Source organism: Salminus brasiliensis, chromosome 2 (assembly GCF_030463535.1).
Source record: "Salminus brasiliensis chromosome 2, fSalBra1.hap2, whole genome shotgun sequence".
In the NCBI taxonomy this organism is placed as follows: Eukaryota; Metazoa; Chordata; class Actinopteri; order Characiformes; family Bryconidae; genus Salminus; species Salminus brasiliensis.
This window is the reverse complement of record NC_132879.1, coordinates 39,152,184-39,171,469: the sequence shown is the minus strand read 5'-3', so window position 1 is coordinate 39,171,469 and position 19,286 is coordinate 39,152,184. Positions and strand designations below refer to the sequence as shown.

Here is a 19,286-nt window from a genome sequence, read left to right as displayed (position 1 = left end):
CCTTGGGAATCTGGGGCTTGGAGTTCTTTGCTGTCATATATTCATATGCCGAAGTAGCTGAAAGAAATACGAAAACAAAACATGGGTTTTTTTTGTTTTTGTTTGTTTTTTTTATTGCCAGACAGTTTACATTTAATTTTGATACATAACTTGTTTAAGTTTTACCTAAAGCTGTTTATAAGAGCCTATTCTGAATATTACATTTAAAGCACCCTGATAATGGGAAACAGTCTAAACATTTTACGTGTCATGTAGCATATTTTAACATAGTACATTTTAAAACTCTTTGTTTTGTGATATTATGGAAACTCACAGTTACATATGCCCACAACATTTACACTGAAGTTATAAGAAGTGTTTCAGCTCAGACTACTTTTTAAATTTGGAATAGCCAGTCAGGACAGAGATAATTTAAATGCAAAATAACAGAAGCCTGTTTAGGCCCAAAAAAATTAAGAGAGTGTGCAAAATGGTCAAGTACATAGCAGTATAGTTTTAACACTGAATCATGGAATAGTTAACTAGAACTGTAGACTGGTGAAAATATACCAATTGTTGTAATGGGTAGAATTTACTGCTGATAAATGAATAGAGCGATAGATAAATGTACTGCTTGCTGCAAACCCAACTACCTGAATACAGCGACTTTAAGGTCACATGGACTTCACCATCATACGTGTTGCCCTAGCTGAGTAGAGCTCGGGGGCTCTCCAGGTGAGCCAGTAGAGACCAGATGCCCAGAAGCGGTTCTTTGTACCAGGGTGCCATTTACCATTTAGGTCTGCTGAACCGCAGCGGCTGAACCACCAGCCTCCACCACCTCTAGCACTGCAGTCGATCATAGCAATGTCCCCAAAGATGCATGGGGAGCAGCCGTCATTGTCTCTGTCATGGGTGCTGAAACCATAGCCGTTCTGGTCAATGCCGTCATATGCACCACGGATGGCATCACCTTAGAGAGAGACAGAGAGAGAAAACTGATGAGAAAAAAACTGAAACATTATTAACCAGAAAAATTTATTAATTATTAAATAAATGTTATGCTCATATGAAAAGGCTGAAAAAGTTGAACAATAGTTACCATACCTGCATTGCCACTGTATTCTCCCACTTGCAAATTATAGTTTGTCTTTTCACTGCCAATACGGAAGTTTTGGTATTGGGCAAAAGCAGAGCCTCCCTCAAAGTCCCACAGGTCCACTCTGAGTGTTGAGTTCTTGCCCTTTGCTTTGGTTAGAGCCCATATTTTAGACAGGCCCAGCCAATGGTCGTCTAAAAGGTAGTTTGAGATATAATTGGATTAACATCATTGAATGAGACTAGGCAATGTATAAAACCTGCTCAATGTGTGTAGTCTTGCATTGTAACAGTTCACACTGGAAAAAGTGGTATACTGAACAGACGTGATACAAAAATTCACATCTTTAAGTAAATTCAAAACATTCTGTTTTAAGTATAACAAAAGTATCGGGACACCTGCTCATTCATTGTTTCTTCTTCAAAAAGGAATACATCCTGCTTTTGTAGGACAAGCTGTCTCTACTGTTCAGGGAAGAAGGCTTTCTACTATATTCTGGAGCATTGCTGTGAGGATCTGGCTGTATTCAGCAAAAAGATCTTTAGTGAAGTCAGGATGTTGGATGATCACCACCCCACCTCATACCCTAACTTCCCAACTCTAATCTCATCAAAAGTATTGGACGGAGCACCACCCTTTATTTTCCGAAGAACATAGTTCTGCTGCTCCACAGCTCAATGTTGGGGGGCTTTATAGCCCTCTAACCCATACCTGGCATTAGGCATCCTATTCACCTGGCATTAGGCATCCTATACTATGGCAATATTTATTTACAGCGACTAGACAAGCTGCCTCTGTGCATTTGCACATCTGTGTCAGCAATAAATGCAACTTCAAGTAGCTGAGTGCATTCATTAGAAGGGGTGTCCATAAGCATCTGGACATATAGTGTATGAGAATGGGAACAGGAAAATGATCAATTGAAGCCAAAAATATTAAAAGTTCTTTAGTTTCTTTTCTTAATGTTGGCAACAGACTTACCACTAAAGTGTGTTTTTTTAAATATACTTGGCAATTTCTGTACCAATACAATCTGTATTCTCTACAAAAGGCTCAGTCTGATGGTACTGTGGAATGAAGTACCTGATGGTACTTCCAGATGGTACTCTGGGACTTACTCCAAGGTACCTCAGGCTCACTTCCAAATGCAAGAACAATGGTCCAAAGAGACAGGCAGAGAAAATAAAGTAGGCTAAGTAAAATTCAGACTAATGGCACATAATAAAAGTGAATGAGTGCACGAGGAATCACAGAGAATGCTTACTTTTACAAGCTCCAAATCCATCCTTATAAGCTTTCCAGTCTCTGTTGAAGGAGACCTCTCCACCTGACCTCCTCTGGAAAACAGTCCAGCCCCCATCCTCTCGCATTTCACAGTAGACCTGGGTGAAAGTATTTGCAAGGTTTGCACACAATGGCCCAAGAACAAATGTATTAATGGATCACTCGATAACTATTATCACTAAATAGCCATACAGAAAAATAGTAAATTATAATAGTATGGCATTATCATACTTGTAACGTAATGTATAATCATTGTCTATATTTGGAAGTATTTTACACTGTTACTTATTACCTTCGTAGCCCTAAAAATGAGATTTGCAGGGAATTTACTCACATTATCATTTAACACTTTAGCATTAACACTTCAGCAATGACATTAAAGCAGTTTCTTTGCAGTAAATGTATTTAATTATTTTAATATGTTGTGATTCGAATGTATGGCATACTTCACAGGTTTAGATGATGAGAAGGAAGCTATGAAACTAAAAGGCACAGGCACAGGCACAGGGGGTTAGTTTATTTTGTGTTTCTAAAATGACTAAAAAGCAGCATATATTCAAGAATGACTTAAATCATTTTGTGGAAATAATCAATGTGGCAATGACAACTGACAAATACTGTGATCAGAGAATTACATATTTTTAATCATTTAATGAATGTAAAAATACCATTTGATGCATAGTTACCACTATTTAAGTCTTCAATGTCTTCATGTAAAGCTTATAGTATTTTTATATACAGTCAAAGTTTGTTTCATAAAGGATTTAGAAGTTTTAGAATGGCACTGAAGATGACATGCATCTAAACTATTCAAATGAAAATACATAGTTTTGGTATTAGTGAGAAGTTTGAACCTAGAGGTTTCTCACCATCCAAAAAAGTGACTTCTACATGAAACATTGGACATACTTTGAAACTGGCTTGAGATGGCCGTATGGTATAAACTCCACTTTTCACATTGGGGAAAGCATTCTTTATCTGTGTGCAGTCTGGAAAAAAAGAGAATTGTGTCAATTTTACACATGGACTGGATACATTAAGCACACAAACAAACCTGTAACACAAAACAGCAGCACAGACACTTTAGACTATCAGAGGTAAATCAAACTTTTAGCCCAACAGAATTTTACGCTTAACAGGTATATGGACAACCTGCTTTCAACAAGGAGCTGCAAAAGGTTCTTTAAGCAATGCCATAGAAGAACCACAAGGTTCAAGAAGCTGAAATCTGAATCTTCCTATAATATAACTGTTCTTAACCAGTGCATGGGTTCTTCCTTAGAACCAGCCCATTCTGTGGAAGGGCTTTGAAGCTTTTCAAAGGTTCTTCATACTCACACAATTATTTCCAGTAAAAGGATTGTTTTTATGGAACCTATAACGGCCATATTTGGAAAGCACTTAGTACTTTGCATTGTGAATTGTGTATTTGTGGATTTTAAAAGACATTTGAAATTACTTCTACTTCTGTTCACGAGGCAAATCCATGCATGTGCATACAGACAGACTGAAACACAGTCAGACCATTCAAAGTAAACCCATTTTAATTTCTGGTTTATGTGGTTTGAAGACGTCTTGCAATTTAAGTACAGCTGAATGAAACAGCCAATCAAAATACTGATAATGCATCACATGATCTTGTCGCATGGCATCTTAAACAATTGATATCACAGTTCAATAGACAAGAAAATAGCACAGAAGATGATTTGGACAGAGTGTTAATCTCTGACCCAGAATATCTGCCATGCTACATACCTGCTTTTTGCTCTTCACCCACTCTTTTTTACTTTCCACTCCTGCAGTATTAAGAATTGTGGAGTGGTTTCTAGTTAAATACAGTTGGTGAAGTAACTGAATATAAAAATATAAAATTGTCTTTCCTTTTTTGGGGGGATGAGTGTTTTCCCTCTCTGAAAAAAGAAAGGAACTGGACAGGGGACATTATAAGGAACCCTGACTGTTAGGACACGTTAGCTTCAATATGTCCAACACTATTAAAATATGTTGTATCATCTGAACAAAACACTTTATTTTTCTATTAAAAAAGGGAAAATGTTTGCTCTCTCTCTCTACAAACAGAAATTAGTCTTTTTTTTTTTAGAAACTTTAGAAACTAGTGACTCACCCTTTAAAAGCACAGTGGGCTCCGTTTCTGTCTGCCCCTAAAGCATTTACATGCAAATATGACACAGTAGTTAAAAGTACAGTTACAGCATGTACTGATTTTTTATGGATGCTTGTTACAACCTGTTGCCAAAAAAAGGATCACTGCTGTGTGCACATGAAGTGAAGGTGCAGCTTACCTTCCCTATGACCAGGGAAGTGACCACAAACACTGACAATAAGAGCAGTCCAACCCTGCCAGTCATCATTCTTGTGACATCCATCATCTGAGATAAGAAGAGAGAAGAACATCTCATCTCTTGGTTTCCTGTTATGTCATGTGGCACCTTGCTCCAATGTACTATTTTTTATCTTTAAGAAACACTCCTGTTTCTCATTGCTTTGTCACTATCCTGCATACACCCCTGTTGCACATCAGAATTATATCAGTATTTTTGTTGTATTCATAACAATTACACTTTATGTCCAAATGTTTGTGGACACCACTTCTAAGGAATGTATTTAGCTACTTTAAGTTGCACCCACTGCTGAAACAGACATGTAAATGCACTCACACACACACACACATCTTGTCTAGTCCCTGTAAAAGACGTATTGCCAATAAAATAGGACTCTCTTGAGCAGGTGAATTCTTGGCATCATGCTTAATGTCCAATGTGGCCATTGAGCTGTGGAGCTGTGTTGGGGTGTTGGGGAGTTGGGGATGAGGTGAGGTGGGAATCATGCTAACACTCTTGTTTCTGAATGTAATCAAAATCAAGTAAAACGCCTTCCCTGGACATCCTCCAACAAAAGCAGGAAAACTATTTTTTTAATACCCTGGATTTCATAAGAAACAAAAAATATACACTTACCATGTCTGAATCCTGTTCTTCACAGTGTCCGATGACTGTACAGAAGCCGTCTGACACTGGACTAAGACTGAAATGACCCCTCCCTCAGCTCTTCTCTGTTTCACCATGTTGAAATTACACCACTTTTGTTTAGACAGTACCCCTCATTTTAGGGCATCATAATTATTTGGGACATAGCAATGGTATATACATATATATATAAAAGCAGTCATGTTTAGTACTTGGCTGCATATCTCTTATGTGCAATGACTGCTTGAGGTCTGCACTTCATAGACATCACCAGGTGCTGAGTATCTTCTCTGGTGATGCTTTCAGGTGACTGTCAGGAACTACTGCCTTCAGCAGTTACATCATCAATGAAGATGTGCACCAGTACCTGTAACAGTCATACATGCCCAAGCCATGACACCCCATCATCATGTCTCACAGATGAGGTGGTATGATTGCGAGCAGTCCAGACTTTGCTCTTGCCATCACTCAGGTTACTGTTGGTCTCATTTGTCCATGAGACATTTTTTCAGAATTCTGCACACTCTGGCCAAACCATAATCTGGCCATTCTGGTTAGTTGTTTGCATTTTGAATTGTAGCCTCTGTATTCCTGTTCATTGAGATCTCTGTGTATGGTATGTGACTAGACACCCACCTCCTGAAGGCTGTTTCTGGTGCACAGACCATTGATCAGTAGAGGTCTTCTTTGGCCTACCAGTACCTTTGTATTTAATAAGTCTGCAAGTATGTCCTTTTTTCATAGCGATATTACACATCAGTAGTAGTTAGTTCAACATCAGTAGTTATCTTATACCTGCACTCATAAAGCTAAGACATGTGTCTTTGTCCCACAAATTATGGAGGGCACTGTATGTGCAATTTTGGACACCATAGTATTTGGACAATAACATTTGGATCTATAATGAAGCAATCAAGAAAAAATCCACTTTAATTTGGTATATTTAACAACAATATTGCAATCACCATTAAGAAATTAGACAGCTTCCCTCAATTATCACAGGCTTAAAAGTAATCAAATGACTGATAAGTTGTTTCATGTGACATCTTAAATCATGCATAATGATATTTTGCAGTACACAATCTGTGTTCAGGGCAGGCTTAAAGTACTTAAAATACTATATGACTTGAACGTCAATGCAGATGGAAATATTTCAGTGTGTATACTGTTAGACTTACAATATAAAACATACTAATGACCATTATATTTTAATATCTCACCTTAAAATGTGGGTTGGCCTCACCGGAAAAGGTTTAAAAAACGGCCTGAACCATCTCAGAAAAAAGAAGATATTGTGTTAGTCTAGGTGTACAAAGCATGATATTCTTTGTAATTTACCATAGGACTCAGTAATGGGCCCTGTCTTATTTTCTATTTTATTTTCTTACTGCTGAAGCATTATTAAAGAGTATGCAGTCAGTTTTCATAGTCATGCAGATACACAATCATAATTACAGTTGCAGTCATAAATATTTCATATTCAATATTTCATCTTCAATATTTCAAAAATTATAAACTCTCAGCTTTTTGCAATAAAGTAATCAAACAAGAGTAACTAAATATAATTTTTATTGTGGCAAGCCAATTGTCTGTTCTCTAAACAAAAACAGATCTCTAGAAACAGATGTGCAAATGCGCACAAACAGCATAAAGCCCCAATGTTCCACAATCTAGTAGAAAGCCTTCTCTGGACAGAAGCAACAGTTCCCCCAACAACAACACAAGCAGATGTCCAAAACATTGAGTGTATAGAGTGTAAATATACACTTACCATGTCTGAATCCTGTGCTTTACAGTGCCAAATGACTGGACAAAGGCAGCCAGACACTGCTTAAATAGAGGCAGTGGAAACACCCACTTAAGCTAAGCCTCACAATAAACAGGTACAACTTCCAGGCCTGCTTGTGTAACATGACATACCCATGTGTCAATCCCTTTTTTTCTTCATAATACCCACTCTCTCTGTGGAACTATTGACTCTGTCCTGCCGCTTCTCACACAAACTGTTAAACTGTCAGGCTACCTAAGATCCGCCTAATTGGTGAACTTTCTAGTCCTAGTTTTCCTATTGGCTCTATTCATACAGTTTATAAGGCAGAGCCAATCATAACACAATCCATGTTCCATCTATACTTACGAGCGTTCATCAATGCCGAAATTGATCTTTTAGAATTAAACTACTGATTACTGTATCTTTAGGAGGTGGCACAGTGGTTTCTGTCTGTGAGAAATGTGGTGTGTCTGTCAGCATTCTCCAAGCGCAACCAGCTGCCCAATGACATTGTGTTAGCAGCAGTAAGGATTACAAAGATGTGGAGGCTTACTTCATGTCAATAAAGAAGTACATGTAGAAAAACCTTCCACTGAATGTTATAATGTAATGTAAACCCAGTGAGGTGTTATTTTGTTTGTTGATCAAGTGTTTCAATCTTTAAAGATTAACCAGTCGTTCTTTCCACCTCACCTGAGCCTTTTTACAAGCCATAACAGTACAGTAGTAATCCAAAAGTTGTTAGGGGGCCCTGTGGTAGACGCTTATGTCGCTTGGGTAGGTAGACTTATGTAGACTCGGCCTGGAGTTTGTCTTCCTGACTAAGTAAACATGCAGCTTATTAGACTAAATGATACACAGCCCATCCTGCTTGTTTAAACAATTCTTTTAAACAAATCTATTCTCTTATCCCGATTTACCATAATTAAACCACGGCTTAACACAGCCCAACACTTCCCATAAAGAGCTATAAAAATACAACATTTTAGCTCAGTTTTATAATATGTGAATAGTAAACATCATTAAGTATGTACATACTCAGTAATCTGACTCTGGCTGTGTGTGTATGCATGAATTTTATGCAGACAGGACACTCCCCATCATCCCCAAACAAGTCTGTAGGACTTGAAGTCTGAGTCTTCATTCATTATCGAATCAATGCACAGATAGAGATAGAGATGGCGTCTTGAGGTAAAAATCTAAAGACACATAATGTTCATGTAATACTGACATGTAAATACACTCGCCTGAGAGCTGATATCTGGCATTTGAGCTTAATACCTTTATGAAGAAACAGCCGGAGATGATCTGACCACTTCTTTACACCATGGCGATCTGTTGTTCTACACACCATGTCACTAGTCCAACCATTCTGAATCCTTCAGCATCATCACATCCTGTCTGTATTTGTGCATCGTCTGATTTATAGATGGGAGTGTCCTGAACTGCTAAGCCTCCCTGAACAAAACTCACCTCTTACAGAAACAGAGAAAAAAGGGGCAGATGGACACTTCCACCACTCAGGCGCACCCTCTCTGCAGAGGTAAAGCATGTTTATCAGGGAGGCTTTAGGAAGATCATGTGACAGAGATTGCTCTTGCCCATTCTGGAGGCTTGCTGTTATATGGAAGACAGCCAATGCCAGCCGCGCCTTGCTTTTCTCTACCATCCACCACATTTAGCCATGTAGAGCCCCTGGGCTCACATGGCGTGCCTTTCACCGACCAGATGGGCAGCTTCAGGTCCGTCTGGACAGAGTACGGGTTCTCTAGAACTTTGAGAAGCTGCTGCACCTAAAATGAAAAAAAAAATCACATTATGCCAGTACAGTGTCTGACCCTGGGCTATTCCTCTTTATTAGAGAAAAAAAAATTATTCATATGTATAAATCTTGTAAACAGCATAATTATACTTTTATAAACTGTGTAAAATATTACAATTGATTTCCCTGTAGATCACTATCATTCCCAGGTGAGAGTTTTCAAGATTTGTAGTAAGGTAATCAAAAGAACCTCACCTCTGAGAAATGTCCATTCTCAGCCCATTCAATTGCATTCTGGGCAATGTAGTTTCGAAGTACAACCGCAGGGTTGGTGGAGTCCATAATCCTAACTCTCTCTTCTGCTACAGCAGTTGGGTCCCTCACGCCATCACACTCATGGGTTAGACGCTTCCTGTGCAAACATAATATGAGATAATGAGTGCTCACTGTACCGACCCTTGTTTACTAGTTCAGCAAGTACACAGTGATGTTCACATCCAGCAGAAACTGCACTTGCACACTTCTAAAAGGCTGGTGATCCTTTCTAAATCAAATGTACCAAAACACAGAAAATCTTCCCTGGACTCAGATGAAGTCAACTCACCACTTTGTGCCCGAAAGAACTGTTAGAGGAATTAAAGATTATTCATAGTGCAAGGTAACCCTTCCTTGCCTGTATCTGTTTATCCATATCAGCCAGTCATCTCTCTGCTTGACCTTTAGATCCTCCTGATTGGTCTCCAACAGCTCCTTTAGCCTGGCAATCTTCTCCAGCTGCTTGGCAACCTCTGGACGATTTGCTGCCATGTTGAACAAGCCTGGGCTAGTTTCTGCCATGGACAATATCATCTCCAGCTCACTGTGGAGAGACATGTAAATGCAACATTCCCCCTCCTAGTTCATAGAGATTGGATATTAGCTTCATCTTACATTGCATGGATGGGACAGTTTTGATATATATCGTCTTTGACAAAACATCTTTTTACAAGTCATATTCATTTTTATTGTATCTGCATCCATTAATGTTAAAACTAGCCCCCACAGTAAACCCTGCCTATAGTATAAGTTATAATATTTGTACAGGCACCTCTGCTAAGTTAATTGTTCTTAAACAATAGGAGCTGTCCATTTGTACCATCAACATTTAGGTTGCTCACGTAATATTGTTACCACTCAAATATCTAATATTTTAGCTTATACTTAAATGTGACTGTGTCCTGTGTACCTGTTTTTAATGGAGATAAAAGATTCTTTTCACACCTATTTCCAACCAAACTACTAACCCTAACCATTGTACAGTAATCTGCAAAAGTAATCTTAAGATCAATGTGTACAGGTAAAATAGGTGGTTACCATAATAAACACTGCGTCATCCTAAAAAAATACCCCTTTTATTTAATGAATGAACTGGGATTAATTTTTAATGGGATGGAACATACTGCATACTGCTACTGTTCTTACCTACAAAATTCATCTTATTTAATACAGACAGCTATAATAATAGCCCCCTCCCAGCTCATATAGTGCATGAAATGCTGACATGTACTGCTGAAGAAACAGCACAGACAACCATTTAGTTACAAACAAAAGACCATATTTGACTTATTATGACTTATGAAAATAATCAGTCTGTGACTTGCTGCCTGAGATATAGTAAGTAGTTCTGAAAAGTATATTATTATAATGATATTTTTTGGAGATTGTGAAGAAACTAACCTAACTTCCCACTTTGTTGTAAAACTGCTAAATCATAATTAACTAGACTACTTGACTTTAGGTATGTCAGAAATATATAGTGTGCACCCACCAGTTTTCCTGCTTTACTTTTTGTGCCATGTGCTGAGAGCATTGTATTCAAAGACAGACAGTAAAATATGATTAAACAACACACTTATGAAATTTTCACTAAATATAAATACCTAAAACACAATTAATATATAAAACTTTTTACAGATGACCTAGGGATAATTGGTTGACTAGTAAACTATTTATGCTCTGTAGTATAACAGAATAACAGAAGATGCTGGGCTAACATTGCTATCAAACAACTGTCACCAACCTTATTTCAGTAAATTCACAGCAAAATCCACATTTGTCTTGCGTCAAAAATATATAATCTATAAAAACATGCTTCAGAACACTACAAAACAAGGGGAAAACAATTAATAGATAAATAAAATCTTTTTTGTACGTTAAAATACCCCCCCCCCCACCCCAATATATATATATTTTTTTTACTAAAGTAAGTCATAATGTTGTCTCAACCCTATAGATTTGTCTACACAAAACTAATAAGGATCTAGATGTGAGAGACAATTCTGGCATGCATTTATGGAGATTAAGTCTAGCATCTCCAATTCTAAACTAAAGAAATAAACATGCTTTGACCAATCGACTGCATTTGCTGTAAGTGATAACTCATGTAATCATGCCAAATTCCTTTAAAGAAAATAATATGAACTTTACAACTGTGTGTGCTTTCGGTGAGTACACACATGGAATGCTGACTTGGCTGGTTGGATGGATGGACAGTCAAACAATGGAACAAATAAAGGAGAGAGAGAGCTCCTTTGGTTAGGTTGCCTTGTTATCTTTCTCTGAATAAACTGAGTGAAACGGTGTATAACACTGGGCTACCTAAAACTGTGTGGGCAGAACAAACAAAGAGGAAATATCACTTAATTACTGGTCAATGTTATTGTTGAGGCTAAATTTGTTTGTATATATTGTTTGTCCTCAAGAGCAATATCACCTTACTTAAAAACAAATAAGGTGTTTAGATTCTCTGGGGTTTACAGATACGGCACAAGTGCCCTCACCGGGGCTCCATGGTAGGATGATTAGCAACCTTTAGCTCCTGCAGCGAGGCACATTGCTCCAGGATCAGGTCCACCACTGACCCGACATCGCCTTTACCACTCTCCTCTACCAGGGGACAGCACACACGGCTCAGCAAACGAAAGGTGTTGGTAAAATCTGCACCTGGTACATAAAGTGCATTTAAATCCACAACTTGCCACAACTCCTCCACCCAAGTAAAATGTCAAATGCACAGGTAAAAAACAGCTAAATATAAATAAGAGGTAAATAATATATTAAGAGCTCAAGTACAAAGTAATAAAATGTAACACAAGTACAAATTCCATACAGACACAGATGGGAAAGTCAATTTTATATTACACAGGCAGTTCTACACACTGTGATTGAGAAGTGAATTAGGCTGGAGTTCCCTGCAATGCCTAAGAAGTGCTACAAATATCAGTACATGTACATATGAAGGTGTTCAGTTTGGTCATAAAAGTTACATTTGGCAAGAAAGGCAATCTTGAAGTACTGGATCTCCCGAAATGTACTTCAATGGGGGACTGATATGCTGAAATGACTGATATGCTGAAAATATTGTCTCTGTAAAGGATTTACTGTTGTAAGTCTTAACAACACTGACATCACCAAACATTCTTCTTGTACCTCAACTTCTTTTAGTTGTTTGTTTTGGGGAGGTTTCTCCCTTCAGTCCCCTCTTCAGGAGCTGAAATGCAGGCTCAGTTGGGTTAAAGATTAGGAATGAACTAGACCAGTCTAAAACCTTCCACTTTAATCCCAGATGATGTCCATCACTGTGTTGGTATTGTGCTTTTGGGAGGACGTTTATGAAGTTCCTTGCGAATAGGAAAACATGCTCTGAGGACCTGATTTGATTCTGATGACCAGATATGAATTTTGCTGTTACCATCATAAATTACCACTACTCCACTCCACTACCCCATGCTTAATGAATGAGCTTGTATGCTATACATATGAGCAGATCCTTGTTCGTATCAGTCCATAAAACGTCCAGATGTGTGGTTCATTTTGCAAATTCCAATCTGGCTTTCAGATTCTAACTACTGATGTTGTGATATGGCCTCTATATTTATGCTTTTTTTATTTATGTTATATTTATGCTCTAACTTGTAGTCTTCACACACATGCTGTTGTTTACCTAGGTCAACCTAGGTGTGATGTCTCATTGCTAGACCAATACTTTCCACATTGTTGTATTGGCGATGATTTTCTCCCATTGGCAACTCAATCTTTGTTTGTCAGCTCTTTCTTTTTTATCAATAAATGCAGTCTGTAAAACCCAGGGCTCAAACCAAGAGAAGACATGCAAAACTATAAATTGTTTAAACAGCTGATCTTGCAGAGGACATCTGACTATGAACAAATACCAGTGACAAATTGTCGGGTTCAAACAAAAGATGCTATGTATAAGTTTTATTAATACCTGTATTGTACATGACCTTCAACAAATCCTCCACCAGCTCCTCATCTTCAGGTTCCTCTCGTCTCAGCAGCCCCAGCTTCCTCCTCATGTTATCCAGGTAAAAGCTCTTGTACAGAGGCATAAACTCATCCAGGATGGTTCCTGCTGTGGACGCCTGCAGCTCAGAGCCCAGGGCCTCTGCCAACCGTGCCAGATTCCAGCGGCATACATATGGCTGGGCCTCAAATGTATAGCGCCGCTTCTTATCTGAAGCATTGGACACAAACTCAGGGTCGAACCTAAGTTTAGGTAGTAGCAGAATGCCACAGTAAAACATTAGTATTCACAAGGGATTCAAAAGTTTAAGCTTTGCATTTGTTGGGCATTCATTGTTGACATTCAGTATAATCTGTATATTAGTAGTCAATAGGCAGTGGTGGCTCAGCAGTTAGAGCGGTTAGAGCTCCAGGCTATTGATGACAGGGTTGTGGGTTCGATACCCGCTGCCACTGCCACTGTTGGGCCCTTCATCAAGGACCTTCACCCTCTCTGCTCCCAGTGTGCCGCAGCAATGGCTGCCCACCGGCCCAGGCACATGTGCTCACAGTCACTATGTGTGTTTCATATGCTTGTCTTGTCTTGTTATTACTTAATATCTGATTTCAACAGAGAGGGTATTGTAACTTTATAAAAAAGTGTTAAAATGTTGAAAGACCTGTCCATAAAACCAAAAGGCCCGTAGTCTATGGTGAGGCCTAGGATGCTCATGTTGTCTGTGTTGAGAACTCCATGACAGAATCCCACACTCTGCCACAGGGCGACCAGTCTGGCAGTCCGTACAGTCACCTACAGAAAACAAGTAACCAAGTAGGTGGAGAGAAAAAACACAAAAGAAAAGCTTCCAGACATTGGGATTAAAGCACTGTGTGTAATACACATGACACCTTCATTGCAAATGCATTGGCACAGGCTTGAAGGATACAGTTATGTATTGTCAGATTGCTCAGTACCCACCTCTCTGAAGAAGGCAGCATTCCTGGTTTTGCGGTCTGTGTGGCCTGCCTGGATCTCTGGGTAGAACATCTCAATGACATAATCGAGTAGCTGTGCTCGAATATCATGGCGACCAGCACTTGGACCTTGTCTTCCCGTGAAGTCATCGGCTGGGTTGAAAATTTCAAATGAGCCAAATCTGCAGTGATGAAAAAAATATTATCTATACTGTATGGCTGAGTAAATAGAAAAAAAAAACTGTGAAAAAATATGAAAAGCAAAGAATATACATTTGGTGTGTACCTATAAGTACAACATAGGCTTGCCTAGAGTTAAATGCATGCTTGAGATCATTGTTCAGGTCAACTGTAATAACAGACTTTACCAGCAGATGGCAATGTCTATCCAACTATGCATAGTACAACACAGCTGTCCAAACTCGTCCACACAGGGCTGGTGTGGTTGCAGGTTCTCAGTCCAGCAAAGCTGGGACACACATGGTTTACTGTCTTGTAAACCATGTGTGTCCCAGCTTTGCTGGACTGAGAACCTGCAGCCACACCAGCCCTGTGTGGACGAGACTAACTGATTGGACACACCTGGTATAAAACATTCGTTAAGCTCATTGCTTTTAGTCAAAGGGATTTCTGTCTGCCCCAAGGTTTGAGCTAAAATTATAAATGTGTTATTTCACAAAAGCACTCTGTTCAAAACTGAAGAGCTTCATCTGCCAGGTGCATTATGTCCTAACAGCATAAACAATTTATTATCCATGATTTGAAAAGGCTGCAACTACAGAATGATGACTATCCAGCTCAAATTTGTCGGATCAGAATAAAAATAAGAATAAGGGTTTCTGAGGACTGGTCAGACAAAATGACAATATAAGCAATGGTCTGTACACCATAGTATAAAACAAGTATAGTGCACAGTCATACGTGAAATGCACTTGAAATACAGGGTTTATATGGAATACAAATTTATTCCATATAAACATTAAAGTAAATTTTTTCCATTTTCACACATTTTCAAATCAATATTAAATCTCTGGGATGGTTTGGGATGCTATTCAAACAACTTAATCTATCTTAATCTACCTGATGAAAGTGGGTGCAATGCGTAGGACTACAGAACACTTCTCCGGTCTGGGATTGCCACTGTAAAATGCGTCTCTCTGGACGCAAAGGTCAGATGTCACCAGTGACCCTGCTCGAGTGGTGGGAATGCCCAAGGCGAACATGGCCTCACTACACAGAAATTCCCTGATGCTAGAGCGCAGCACTTTACGACCATCAGACTGCCTGCAAAGACAAAACAGATGGAGAGTCCACTGCAGCATTTTACAGACAGGCGTTTTTGCATACTGGCGTGCATCACTATGTAGTGTAGATATTTGTAATTATTTGGAATGTCATGTGGAGTAATTTCTTCTCTAGAGAGGCCACCCAGGTGCTTGTTCAGTCTCTTGTGATTTCAAGACTTCACAATTGCACCTCCCTTCTGGCTGGTCTTTCAATGTGTACAATAAGGCCCTTGCAATTGATCCAGAGCATGACTTGTGTTCCATATTTCTAAGTTCATCCATGTAACTCGTCTGCTGCATTCTCTTCACTGGCTTCCTGGAGCTGCCCGCATAAGATTCAAAACCTACAAAACCTACAGCCAAGAATGGAGAAGTCCCTCTGTACTCGAAGGCAATGATCAAAACCAGATTTCTTTGTGCTTCAAGTATGGCTCGGCTTGACCCATCATCCTTTAATATGCACGGAAGACAAGCACCCACATCTTTTCCTGTCCTGGCACCGAAGTGGTGAAACATTTGTGTCAGTGTCTGCAAGTCACGTTTATCTCCAAAACTGCGACATTCAGGCTCCACTAAAATTTGCAGCTGAACACATGGATGAAGAACATGCAGGTAATTTCATGGTCAGATGATACTTGATTTGGTTGTTTGACCACAATGACCAGAGGTATGTTCGAAGATGAAGGTGAGGCACCAAGAACACTCTACCAACTTTAAGCATGGTGAAGGTAGCATCATGCACTGGGGATGTTTTACTAATGGAGCTAGTACATTGCACAATGTGGATGGAATAATGAAGTGGGACTGCTAGGGCTGCACGATATTGGAAAAATTGACATTGAATACAGACATAAAATGAACCAACATGATGATATTAATAATGAACTCTGTGTGTCCAAGACCGAAGTATAATCAATTATACTAGATAGATATTATCTGCCTTTGGTAGAAATTTCACTGAAAATGAGAACATTGAGGATTGTCTCTCTGTTTCAAGCAGGAAAACAGCTCTAGCATTAAACTTACTTTGCCTTACATGACATTGCAAGTCCTGCAATGTGATTATTGCACATGCACACATTGCCTTAAGCCCTAAGAACTACCTCAGAATTATTTAGCATAACCCTAAACCATTAGCTAGTTGAAACATAAACATAACTAGGTGTTTCAACAGGACAATAGCCATAAATACACATACAAAATTGGTTGTGGAGTGGATAATGCGAGCTAACATTAAGCTTTTTTAACATTAACATTTTTAAGTCCTGACCTCAACCCTATTCAAAATATTTGTGGTTGTGTTTCAAAGATGGGTCATTGCCAGGAAAAAAACTATTTAATTGAACTCGGTCAAGAAAAATGTCAAATATCCAACTGGAATTCTGACAGAAGCAAAAAAGCATATGGTCAAGAAATTTGCTGGATGACATTTGACCAAATACTAGGCATGTATGTATATTGTTGACCTGATATGTATCATTTTCAGCCTGTGCCTTTTAAAGCTGTACACCCTCTGTACACTCTAAAAACAACTTAAAGAAATCGTTGAAGATCCAACAATGCCATGAGCTTCATTTTCATGATGGGTGTATGTAAAAGTCTTCTCTTGTACATTTACCTTTCTGCTAATGTTTTTGTACCCATGTGATTATTAAGTCCTGTTTGTTAATTGTTCATTTAATCATTATATATTTAGAGATATATGATAAAGGAGAGTTGTCTCTCCTCTGATAAAGGAGAGTTATCTACAATACAGTAGTGCTAGTAGAGTAGAGTGTTAGTAGAGCTAATCTTTTTTGGACTAATCATGTGCAAGTGCTTTCAGCTAAAGAATGAATCAAGCCTCCATAAATAGCCCGTTGAGCAGTAAAAACTGTATGACTGAAATTACTAACCTTATGCTATGTCAGATGTAGGCATATGTCATGCTCGCCCCCTGAGTTACAGAGGCAGAGCTGGTTTACCTGGAGTATGGAGTCAGTCCAGCTCCTTTCACCTGAACCTCCCACCGCCCGCATGGACTCCCGAGCTGGGGGTCTGCACAGTTCGTGCTGTTAGCGCCAGCCTCCACTTCCCCCAGATAACACACGGCGCCGTCGCCCAGCTGCCCCGCGAACAGGCCGAACTGGTGTCCGCAGTAACAGTGGGCAGCGGGCTCGGAGCCGGGCAGTAACCTGGAGCCGCTCAGGTATTCGGCTCCGTGAGGGTCTGCCAGCACGTCCTCCGCGCTCAGACCTAGCAGTGCAAGGGCCCGCGGGGACACGGCCACGAAGCGGGGGCTGCTTAAAGGCTGCGGTTGAACCCGAGAGTAACACGCCGCTCTGACCGTGCGGGAACCGGGCTCCAGAGAGCCGTCCACGGGCAGCCTCCTCAGAACCACGTTGTTAAAAGAGAGCCGCTGCAGGGGCGTCTGACCCGTCTGGACCATCATCGTGAGAACGAGAGTACACACCGCGCCCGTGGCTTCGGTGGGCTAGAGCGGAGGCTCGATTTCTGGAGGCGCGTGAGCCCGGGGTCATTTAATCCGTGAAGAGGATTAATGGGAGCAGGGTGACGCACCAAAGCGGCTTTGCCGCAGACAGAGCTCGAGGCTGCGTCCCGAATCACCCACTTTACTTTTAGGCTTCACATACTGCGCTAATAAATACACTTAGAGATGTTGAGACGCAGCTAGAGTGTGTCCAGAACACCCCCTGCTCATTTTGGGCGGTCGGTAAGAGTGGAAATACATTAGTGTATCTGATTCTGATTTTAAAATGTATTCATTGATTATTTTGGCAAAATTAGTTAAAGCTACAAACATTGACACCAGCGTGCAATGTGCAATATGCTGAAGCACCCGGGCCTTTATCGACCACCCAAGCGGCGCATATCTGCATTTGCGCAACAGTGGCAGGAGCTAACAGCAGAAATTGATTAACCTAGTATTGGAGCCAACTATGAAAAAACATTTATATAAAAATCGCATTTACCTGTGTGATACCATTTCGTTATGTCATTCAATGTTATATATATATACAGGGCGTTGCCATCAGCTAGGGTTTTGGCTTTGTAGGCCAGCGTCAGGATGTTAAATCTGATGCAGGCAGCTACAGGAAGCTTGTAATGGAGCACAGTAATGGTGTGCTTTTAAATCACGTCCTTCAGCAAAACATTTGCTGCTGTTTCTTGAAAACTGAAAAGAGGAGTTGAGATGAGATTCAGTTTATGATTGATTTAAGTGTAGCTATAGCAGTATTTCGCTGTAGTAACACAGATGTTGAAGGTAATACCTCATTCAGATAGGGATACAAACTGTTAGTGGGTGTGTATGTGCTTGAGAGAGAGAGAGACTACTCTGCATTTGTCTTGTAGGCTATAAATGAATTTCACAGTAGCACTCAACTAAGGAAAAAATCTAATCATCCAGGTGATTACAGGTCTAGACTTGTTTGACAAGTCATGAATCCATGTTGTGTGAGGTCATTAAGAAATCCAAGATTATTGACCACCTCGGGGACTGAAGATTTAGGACCTGCTTCCATTCTTAATAAAGGTTCTTACTATAGGAATAAAGCCCCTCATTTTCATAATTTTCATTTAAAGTTTCCGTTTGAAGGTAGGTGATAAAAGTGTTTGGTGCAGCCAGCAAAGTGATACTTTAACACACTTGTTTTAATTGTCCTAAAAGGTGGAAAAACTCTTATTTCTTATAGCATTTGGCTACTGATGCTTTCAGTATAGCTCCAGTTAAAATTGCATTATGCAAGAGTTGATGATTTTTTTTTTACAACCTACAGGTGGGGAGTGCAATTAATTTGTACTCCACACAAATTGCACTGTGTACATGAGCATTTTATTAGTGGAGAGATACAGAATGTAA

The 19,286-nt window shown here is 39.6% G+C and overlaps 3 protein-coding genes across 8 annotated transcripts in view; 1 reads left to right on the top strand and 2 right to left on the bottom strand.

The window, feature by feature from the left end:
* osgep (O-sialoglycoprotein endopeptidase) overlaps nucleotides 1–19,286 on the top strand; it is an 81,830-nt gene that overhangs the window by 34,346 nt on the left and 28,198 nt on the right. The window lies entirely within an intron of this gene.
* LOC140549209 (fibrinogen-like protein 1) lies at nucleotides 87–8,420 on the bottom strand. 5 transcript variants are annotated; one of them, XM_072672616.1, is made up of 9 exons: nucleotides 8,402–8,420; nucleotides 6,570–6,623; nucleotides 5,341–5,435; nucleotides 4,666–4,752; nucleotides 4,488–4,524; nucleotides 3,272–3,351; nucleotides 2,343–2,460; nucleotides 1,087–1,272; nucleotides 87–952 (listed from the first exon to the last, which is right to left on the bottom strand). In XM_072672616.1, the coding sequence occupies exons 3-9, from the start codon at nucleotides 5,341–5,343 to the stop codon at nucleotides 654–656; spliced, it is 810 nt and encodes a 269-aa protein (XP_072528717.1). In that variant the 5' UTR covers nucleotides 5,344–5,435; nucleotides 6,570–6,623; nucleotides 8,402–8,420; the 3' UTR covers nucleotides 87–653. The 5 variants fall into 5 exon arrangements, with proteins under 5 accessions (XP_072528717.1, XP_072528716.1, XP_072528719.1 ...); XM_072672615.1 differs by lacking the exon at nucleotides 8,402–8,420 and adding an exon at nucleotides 7,121–7,161; XM_072672618.1 differs by lacking the exons at nucleotides 5,341–5,435; nucleotides 8,402–8,420.
* On the bottom strand, nucleotides 8,687–17,855 carry selenoo2 (selenoprotein O2). The gene is made up of 9 exons (XM_072673857.1): nucleotides 17,389–17,855; nucleotides 15,219–15,422; nucleotides 14,143–14,320; nucleotides 13,844–13,974; nucleotides 13,150–13,427; nucleotides 11,702–11,864; nucleotides 9,556–9,741; nucleotides 9,138–9,294; nucleotides 8,687–8,913 (listed from the first exon to the last, which is right to left on the bottom strand). The coding sequence occupies exons 1-9, from the start codon at nucleotides 17,853–17,855 to the stop codon at nucleotides 8,689–8,691; spliced, it is 1,989 nt and encodes a 662-aa protein (XP_072529958.1). The 3' UTR covers nucleotides 8,687–8,688.